At 42.2% G+C, this 10380-nt stretch overlaps 1 protein-coding gene across 1 annotated transcript; it reads left to right on the forward strand.

Moving 5' to 3' along the window:
• The first annotated feature begins 3436 nt into the window (after positions 1-3436).
• Positions 3437-9435, forward strand: LOC148658760 (pepsin A-like). Its single transcript, XM_088640339.1, has 9 exons — positions 3437-3546; positions 4709-4862; positions 5677-5794; positions 5915-6033; positions 6393-6589; positions 7365-7481; positions 8022-8166; positions 8504-8602; positions 9097-9435. Exons 1-9 carry the CDS (start codon positions 3488-3490, stop codon positions 9232-9234), a joined length of 1146 nt encoding a protein of 381 aa, XP_088496465.1. The 5' UTR covers positions 3437-3487; the 3' UTR covers positions 9235-9435.
• Positions 9436-10380: the final 945 nt, after the last annotated feature.

Raw genomic sequence — 10380 nt, forward strand, 5'->3', positions numbered from 1 at the left:
CCGTGTGGAAAAATCAAAACTACTAAGACTATGGATTTGATATATTCCCATGTTCTTTAGTTTCTTTAGCTCATCATTTAGCTTCTTAAATGAGTAAGCCTCGTTTCATGAATTATTTCTCCGAATGTGGAATTCAGTGGCACTCTGTCTTGTAAGGAACACGTTTCAGATTTTGAATTATTCGCTGACAGACGTGATTCAGTAGTACAGTTTTGTTCAGTGTATTAGTGAATCGAATTAACAAATCTTTTTATATGATAACTGAACTGAATAAAATCACTTTCATTCACTAGAGGAACTGAACTGTCCTGCTCTGGTTATGGATGATCCAAAGCCTTGGGGTTCTACTGCCACTATTCTTGTTCTTCAAGGATTTGAGTGCCACAAAAGTGACACAATTTGCAGGAACCATATTCAACTGCGATACCTAGTGAGTTAGAAAAACTCTTCTGCCTACATAGGATGACAGGCCTCCTAGCACCACCAGCGCAGTCACAGACCAGCTTACCACAGGTAACGCTACTTGGTCGGCCCAGCAGTTTCTACTTTAGTGTCTTAAAGACCTCCTGCAAAACTGTAATCCAAGCCACTTCCTTCCCTTTCCACCTTTTCCATGGGTAGCCATTCAGCACTGCAAGGCATGCAACCATGGAAAATTCCTACAAACCCCCAAAACTAGCATAATTGGCTCGAAGTCCCAGGAGGCAGCCAATCTCTCACTTCCAGCAGCTTCTCTGAATTAGTCTCAATCCCAGATATCTTGTCTCTCGACAAAAGAGTGGACATTTTCTGGTCCTGATGAGTTCAGGCCATACACCTGGACAATCACAAATGCCTAACCCAGATGTTATAAATAAGCCTCAGATATAGGTGAGGACACAATCAGATATATCCACACCAACTCACTGGTCAATGGTCTGAGACAGAGCTGATTCGGACTGAAGGAGCATTGTACATAGTGAGAAAGGAATCTATTCCAACTCACATAGCTATAAATTGTATAAATTGCCTTCTCCCTTAGTTGTGTGCTAAATACCAATTCCAGTAACTACTGGCCAGAACTACTGTACGAGTCCTTGATGTTTAGCATCCTTATGGATCAACACATTCATCTATGCATCTGACACAACACTGGTTGCTCCAGTAGCTCCACTCAACTGGGAAAAGTCTTGCACTCATGCATGCACAACCATATCCCTGGATCTGATCTTTCAATTCCAGAAGCCCATGCAAAACCTACATGATCCATTCTTCTTTTTTAGCAGCACAACTGCCCATAAGGTACAAACATGTATAAACCCTTTCTCCAACATTCCATGTATCAGTTGATGCAGGGATATGGTGAAGCACGGTCTTCTGCCATCCAAGGGCCTCCTCATGGGCAGCAAGCACCTCCTGTCATGTATATAGAAGGGCCTCCAGTAGTCCCTGTTGACCCACCATCAGCTTTGAAGGAAGAAGGCAACATTTTTCATCCTCCAGACTAGGAGGACAGCCCAACCACCTCCACCACGGAGACATCGTCTGGAGAAAAAAATCTGAATCACCATAAACATGATCTTCAGTAGTTCTACTCACTAAATGGAGTTTATATAACGAAAGTTCGGGAGGGATGACAACAACCACGCTCAATTGTTCCTAGCCATCAGTAATTAGCAATCACTCCCTTCATCCTTCCTCCACCAAACGCTATAAAAACCAGTGCAATATCTCTCCCTCCCATGCGACTTTTGTATCCCACCTCCACCCCAACTCTGCAGCGACCCCTTGGTTACCCTGGCCTCCTCGTCCTATGGCCAGGGTTTGATGTTGGGTGTTGTCATTCCTAGTGAATGCCAAAGGTCTCTGCAAAGGATGGAGTTTCTGTAGACAAACAGGGTCCCTTCATCCCTTGGACACTCCTATAGATCTGGTCATCTGCCGCTGCATTGTTTTTTTCCAGCAGCCTCACTGACTTGGCAATATGATGTGGAAATAAGAAAAGACCTAGTAAAAATGGTTTGTAACTGAATGTTAAACTGATTTTAAACATTCAAAATGTCTCTTGTTGCTCTTGTCATTTGTTCAAAGGATATTTGAACCAGGTGTGAGCCTGGTCAGTACCTGGATGGAAGACCTCCTGGGAAAAACTAAGGTTGCTGCTGGAAGAGGTGTTAGTGGGGCCAGCAGGAGGCGCTCACCCTGCGGTCCATTTGGGTCCTAATGCCCCAGTATAGTGACGGGGACACTATACTGTAAACAGGTGCTGTCCTTCGGATGAGACGTAAAACCGAGGTCCTGACTCTCTGTGTTCATTAAAAATCCCAGGGCGTTTCTCAAAAAGAGTAGGGGTGTAACCCCGGCGTCCTAGGGTCCAATTTCCCATTGACCCATACCAATCATGGCCTCCTAATAACCCCCATCTATGAATTGGCTTCATTACTCTGCTCTCCTCCCCACTGATAGCTGATGTGTGGTGAGCATTCTGGCGCACTATGGCTGCTGTCGCATCATCCAGGTGGGGCTGCACATTGGTGGTGGTGGAGGAGGGGAGTCCCCATTACCTGTAAAGTACTTTGAGTGGAGTGTCCAGAAAAGTGCTATATAAGTGTAAGCAATTATTAATTATTATTATTATATTATGTACATGTGATACATATTTCATAGTGTAACATTAAAACACTCGTAAAACGTTGTAGATGTGTGAAAACCCATCAGTCTCAGAGCCTGTGAGTGCATTAACTATTGAATTCATTCTGAACTATTACTGCTAAGTGTTAACAGTATTAGGAACACCATCAAGAAGGCAAAAACCATTACTAGGCGTTTTATTCAGATTGTATGCCCTCTGATTGCAGGTTTATAAACAATGACTGCACCAGCACCTTACATTAGCAGTTTATAATTCACTTATGATTACCTTGGTGGAAATTTGCTATGTTTAAACATTAGATTGTACTCAAGTTACAGGTACATTGTATTTACATAAAACTGTGCAGGATTGGATGTATATCTTATCCAATTCAAAACATTTCACCTTTGTCACTTTGGCTTGTGGCTGGAATAGTGCCACACAGTCTTTGCTGACATTGCTATGCAACAAGGCTTTTTATTTTCATGGCTCAAGAAAGAAAAAAATATTTAAGGCCTTTTTAGTATTATTAAGAATCTACAAAAACAGTAATAGAAAGTTTTTAGGAATTTTCTGTAGACTTGCAATTATATTTTAATGAGCTGTGCAAACATCTAATACCTGGAATTAAAGGTCAGCTGAATACCCTTGTACTCCTTATCCCCAAAGGTGTTTTCTAAACATTTGCATTGGATAAAGTTTATTTTTCTGTTACTTATCTTTTTCCTTTATGGAAGCTTTTTGGGTTTTCTTATCATGGTGATAAAGTAATGGAGGGTCCTATTGTGAACCTCAGGTATAAAAGGGTCTGTCTCACCCCAGCAGGACACTTTCAGCCTTGGAGTCCAGTGGGAGACTGTTCTGAACTGCAGCACCATGATGAAGTGGGCCGTTGTCCTCTGTGCCCTTGTGGCTCTCTCCGAGTGTATGCACAAGTAAGTTCCTCTTGTCTATTTCATACTGTACCTTACAGCAAAAATTACAATGGGATTCAAAAGATTTCCACTGCAGAATGCTTATTCTTTCTTAATGTGTCTTTTTGCCAGGTCCTCTTAACATTCTTCTTTCATTTGCCTTGCGCCATCTCTGTGCCCTCTCATCACACACCACTGTATGCTTCATGCTCTTAAAGAATCGATGCAGGTGCTTCTGCCATGACCTTCCTAGGAGGCTGAGTGAAATATTAATTTCTACCTTTATAACTAAGACAGATACCTGAGGTTTTTGCACTTGTAGGATCGAAATGTTCAAGTGTTTTTGTTTTGGTGAGTTGGTCTTTATTATCTGCAATTTTTTAAAAAAAGATACAATAAGAACAACGTTTCTACGTTTCCAGCCAAAGGTCCCAACGCAAATGTGACTCATCAAGTGGAGGATGGATGAGCAAACAGGAAAAAAAATCCCTAATAAAAGTTTATAGTGGTATACTATAGCAAGATGTCAGTAAAGTATTGGAAAGAGCGTGACAAACTATGAGGTATTGGAAACCTTAATGCAAACTTCTTGAAACCATGGGATGGCAAAGGCAAAGCATTTTATAGTGGGAAGGGGGAAACCATGAGACAACTTTCAAATTTACGTGCAAATTCATCACAGCTGGATTTGAAGAACTACTTACAGATGTCGTCAGAACAGATACTTGGCAATAGTGAACAGACGAATCTCATGGGAGAATGTCTGGATACAGCCTGCAGTTAGCACGGAAGCTCAGTTCGTTAGCACACGACACACAGAAGCCAAGTTATTGGCTTCAGCTTTGCACTTTCATTATGTAGCACAAACATACTGTAAATTCTGCCTGGACTTCTGTTTTATCTTAAGCATACCGATGGGTTGTGCCCTGCCAGAAAAGTACTCAGTGTAAATTTCATTGTGTAAATTAATTGGTACTGTGGTGCCAACACAGACCTAGAACTATTGCTCTTAAGGGCTGCATTGTGAGTCTAACCTAAGCTAACCTGGTTTTAGAGTCACATGTCCGAGTCTTGTTAAGGTCTCGTTCCAGTCACTTGAATGTGGAAGTCTCACGGTCTGTGTATCCTACAGAGTGCAAGATAGGAAAACTCTGGCTAACTTGTCTATATTCTCTGGTTCCAGAATCTCATTGATTAAAGGGAAGACAGCTAGGGAGGCTCTGGAAGAGAGAGGCTTGTGGGAGGAGTACAGGAAGAGACACCCCTACAACCCAATCATCAAATTTGACCCCATTGCTGCCGCAGCTTCAAATGAGCCCTTGACTAATGACGCTGACGTAAGCATTATCTCTCCTGTGTACCTGAGTATATACAGTACTGTACTATTAACAGAGAATGTTTCTGACAAACTTATTTCCTGTTCTGACATTTTCTACAGATTTTAAGAAGTGACAGAATAATATGGCAAATGACCTTAAAAAGGATTATTTTTTAAATCAGAGTAAACGTCTGTTGTGATGTACAGTATATATTTATTTGCTTAGCAGATGCTCTTACCCAGGGTGTATACACGATAGATACATTAAATTTACTTTAGGTAACTAGCAATCCTTTGCATACAACAAGATAACTACAAAGCTATGAAGACCATAATGGTCATAATGTACTGTACACTTTAACTGGGTTTCTTCCATTGTTAACAGTATTGGAAACAATGAGATACACTCTATCAATATTGAAGAGTCCAGAAAAAAATATGATTTAAAATTGGGTGGGGTATGATGTGTTAAATGCAACAAACAAACCAGTAAAAAATTATTACAGTTCTGATTATTTTCGTATAACAAGATAGTAACTATTATATTACTGTATAACAGTTAATGTATAATGTGTTATACTTTAACTGTGATGAAAATAATACGTTATGGCTTGCTGTGTTGTTTAACTAATTTTGAAATATATTCAACTGCGAGTCTGTGCCAGTAGTTAACCAGAATGAAGTCTGCAATGTTGCTGTCAGTAAAGCGTCTTGGATTGTTAGTGGACACACATTTGCTGCAGAGGCTTGCGTCTGCTTTCCTTTTCTTTGGTTGCCAAAGCCCAGAACATCCCCATCGTCCACTCACGCTCCGTTACTGTTTCCCACCACAGCTGGCCTATTATGGAGTCATCTCCATTGGAACTCCCCCCCAGTCCTTCAAGGTGGTCTTCGACACCGGATCCTCCAACCTGTGGGTCCCCTCTGTCTACTGCAACAGCGCCGCCTGCGGTGAGTCTGTAAAGCACATTGCCTGAGCCTGCCACATGTTCATGGAACTGGGGTGTCAGCAATGCAACAGTGCGCCAAGCAAAGCCATGTATTTGACTGTTCCTTAAATTCTGTTTTTAGGCAACCACAAAAGATTCAACCCCAGCCAGTCCTCCACCTACCAGTCCACTTCCCAGACCCTCAGCATCCAGTACGGAACGGGCAGCATGACTGGAATCCTGGGATACGACACTGTCACCGTGAGTGTGGAAGCACCATAACTTTAAATGTAGGGTTGTTAGTCTGTGCTGGAATGGAGTATGAAACCAGCAACAATAACGACAATAGGGCTGAAACTAATGTCAGCATGAGACCGAGTGGATAATGTAAATACCATGCACTTAATTTAGGTTTCCATACAAGTCTGACTTAAAATGAAGTGAAAGAAACCTTTAAAAATCTATATCTAGAATCTAGAAATAAATTATTGTTAAGGATATGTAAGATGATCATGGGTATGGCAAGACCCTATAAGAAACATTTCCTTATCATTTTATGAGGACATGCTGGTGTCCTTGGTACAGTAGGTAATAAGACTTCTTGATTTTCTTCTACAAAGGTTGCTGGGATTGTGGACACCAACCAGATCTTTGGTCTGAGTGAGACAGAAGCCAATTTCATGTACTACATGGAGGCTGATGGCATCCTGGGCTTGGCCTTCCCCTCCATTGCTGCCTCTGGGGCCACCCCTGTCTTTGACAACATGATGAGCGAGGGTCTGGTGTCCCAGGACATCTTCTCCTTCTACCTGAGCCGGTGAGGAATCCCAGTCATTGTGTTGCCAGGAATTTCTACAGAGTACAAGGGGAAAGAGAGACTGGCATCCAGACTATCTGCATTGGCACTAATATGTGTCTCTGGATACTTCCTGGCTTTGTAAAGCAAGGCATGATCTGTGATCTGGATTTAAAAACCATAATTGACTTTGCTAGCCACACCAGTCCCCTGGTAGAGTAAACTATTAATGGATACTAATTAATTCTTAATGTTATTTTGCAGTATGATTGTTACGGATGTCGGAAGAGCAACCTGTGGAATGGCAGGAGAGCAAAAAAGACCCAATGTGTATCGGCGAAATTGGGATTAACCCAGGCTCAGGAGATCAGACGATGCTGGGAAAAAAGCTTTGCTCTCAGGCTGTGGAGGAGACGACCTGGTGCTAGACGGGTCTCAAGACATCCGAACCCTCAGGCTGAGCCCCGGTTAATCCCCATTTCGCCGCTATCCATAGGGTCTTTTTTGCTCTCCTGCCATTTCACGGCATGCCCTTCCGACATCCTCAACAATGATATTGAACAGATACAGTATTTTTAAGATAATATGAAGCTAGACCAAATCGAGTATGGTGATATACAGAGTGACTCAGTTAACACTTACCACCTGCTTCACAATACAAACATCTCCAGGACACGGCAGCCTGAAACTGCTATGCACATGTGCTATGGTTAGTCCATGTTAAATCAATTACATGTGCTGTACAATATATGGAATTAGCATGCCTGAGGAGCTCTTTTGTCCTGTCTTTCTCCAGCAACGGCCAGACTGGCAGTATTCTGACTCTCGGTGGAGTTGACCAATCCTACTACAACGGCCAGATTAACTGGATCCCTCTTTCCTCTGAGAGCTACTGGCAGATCACCATGGATCAGTAAGCACAACTTGTCTTCTTTTGAGTTTATCATTCTCTCTACTGATTCAGACAAAACCAGCCCGTGCAGTGGCACACTCATAAATTCACCTCCCCTGTGCTGTCAGCAAGTATTGAACACACCAGGACATGCTTCTGAATTTTGAAGGAGCTTCATTCCATTGTAGCAACTTTTCAGACTAATACTTGTTTTTTTTGTTTTGGCGCAATCTGTAGCCAAGTGTAAGTGTTCAAAATCCTGAAGGGCACTCACCCAGTCAAATCAGGGTGTTTTTCAAGATGAGTAGAACAAGATCTCTGTGAGATACATGAGGAAATTAATCTTAGGATGATTGAGGACATAAAACAAGGCGATTACAGGAGTCTCTGACAGACTCCCTTGTCACTCTGATAAACTCTCTGGGATCCTTTCAGAAACAGACCTGATGAAAGTTTTAAGTCATTCAGCTGTTATCTAAAACTCAAGCAATCTGGACTTTCTCCTGTTTCTGACTGTTCTTATGGTCTATGTCTGATGCCAATGTCTGTGATGACTTGCAGGGTTACCATCAATGGCAATACTGTGGCCTGTGCTGGTGGCTGCCAGGCTATTGTGGACAGTGGCACCTCTCTGGTTGTTGGTCCAACTAACGACATCAGCAACATCAACGCCTGGGTTGGAGCCTCTCAGAACCAGTATGGAGAAGTAAGACCCAGTTGACTCCAACTTTGTTTTTCTCCTTTCACCAGCATGCAGTATTCCAGAAGTACTCACAGTTTAAAGCATGAGATCGTCATTCCACCTCTGTTTGTAGGTGGCCTAATTAGGCCTAATCCTGATCATTAGTTGAGTTTAACACCTTTCAAAGGTCTTTACTGGTTGATTATTTAAAAAGTCACTAAAACCCTGGTGAATTCTTGACAGGACTTGTGCACCTGGGGTTGAGACACTTCTAATTCACAGCAAATTGCTTTTGTGTGTCTGATGGTGGGGCTGCTTTTTGGCGTTTGGCGGGATTGAGTCTGGATTTTTGTTTTTCCAGGCTGTTGTGAGCTGTTCCAACATTGGAAGCATGCCCAAGGTGACCTTCACCATCAATGGATATGACTTCACCCTGCCCGCCTCTGCCTATGTTTTCCAGGTTCGTAAGTGTTTGATTTGAATGATCCCATATCTAACATATATTACTACATATTGTAACTCCACTGAAATACATGTGAGTCTCATACAAATATAACAAATAATACAATAATACAATACAACTGCAATACAATACCATAATACAAAACAAGTTTTGAGAAACATCACTCAATTAGGGGTCTTCCAGTACCATAAAGGATGCCATCGATTACCAGTTCTGATCACTTTGTTAGATTTAATTTTGCTCTGAAAGGAAAAGGCACCTCCCCAGGTCTGGATAGAAAAAGTTAGAATAAAAAGTGTCAACATTGTGCTTTTTACACTAAAGCTCCGTACTTAAAAAATGTAGCCTTTGTTGCACGTTGAATGACCTTGCCTTTGTAGTGGCAGACCAAGTCAATTTACAATCAATTACAGTGCCAAGGTATTTCCCACCACCCTTTGTGTAAAGACCTCCTTCAAGCCATGACCTCTGTCTTTGTTCTCTCCCTTCAGAGAAGCAGCGGCTGCTCTACCGGATTTGGCAATGGTGGAAACGACCAGCTGTGGATCCTGGGTGATGTGTTCATGAGGGAGTACTACTCCGTCTTTGACAGGGCCAACAACAGAGTGGGTCTGGCCCAGGCTGTCTAGTCTGGCCATGCTGCAGCATGTCCGCTCTCCAACACTCGCAGTGAGCAGCAATGAGGCTGCTGTAGAGCCCAGCCTTGGGTCAAACACCGTCAGAAAAGCTCCCTATTTGTTAATACTGTATGTATAGGATGAGACAACTTAAATGCATCTTTATTTGTAATCATAAAACTGCAAAATATAAACTGATTCTAGCAATAAAAAGTGTCTCAGTTTCTTTTTTCCCTTGGGCAGACCTCAGGAACAATTCACTTTCCTTTCTTCAGGGTTGTGCCCAGGCTGATAAACCCCAGTGCTCAGAAAGCAAAAGTGTGATGCTGTTTCACCTCGAGTGCATTGTGTTGGCTGCAAGAATTAAACACACAAATTGAATGTACAGTAGCTCAAAAATTGGACTATATAAAACAGACTCTTTCTTTTACCAGTGAGACCAGGGGGTTTCTGGGGTTGGGTGAAAGCCCATGAGGCAGTTGGGTTTGGCTTGGTAATAATAAATAAATAATTTATTTAATTTGTTGAGTTATTTAATTCTAAATAACAAAATCAGAATTTCATGACACACTGTTTTTGTTTTATTACTTTATCAACTACTATAACATATTTGTGAGAATTCAACACGATGAGTGTATTTTGTCAATTTCTACTGATGGAAAACAGAAACGCAACATTTTCTGGAATGAGAACACTGTAGTTATAGCTTATGTACTTTCACCAAAAGTTGACAATTTGTTTTAAGCCCTCTGACCAGCAATACAGCTTGTGCAGTGAGGCATTGCAACTTGCCAATCACATGAAAGCTTGTTAGGTGCACTTTTACCCAACGAGGTCCAGGTGGAACAATGCCTGATCAGGTCACCTTTTAAAAGGCCTTAAATCAAAGCTTAGGTCACTACAAGAAAAAGGCCACACTTAGTCAGTTTTCTGTGCATTCCATAATGCCTCAAATGTCACTAGAAGCAAGGGAGAGGGCCATTGGCATGCTGTAGGTAGGCATGTCATGTGCCAGCATTGCCAGACACTATGGAGTAAGCTGCTCCACTGTGTCCTGACTAGAGAGAAGGTTTCAGCAGACCGGCAGGACAGATGACCGACTAAGATCCGGTCGCCCTCGAGTGACCACACCAGAGCAGGACCGACACATCAGACAGG

The sequence above is a fragment of the Lepisosteus platostomus genome, chromosome 7, assembly GCF_059453375.1.
Source record: "Lepisosteus platostomus isolate fLepPlt1 chromosome 7, fLepPlt1.hap1, whole genome shotgun sequence".
Taxonomy (NCBI): Eukaryota; Metazoa; Chordata; class Actinopteri; order Semionotiformes; family Lepisosteidae; genus Lepisosteus; species Lepisosteus platostomus.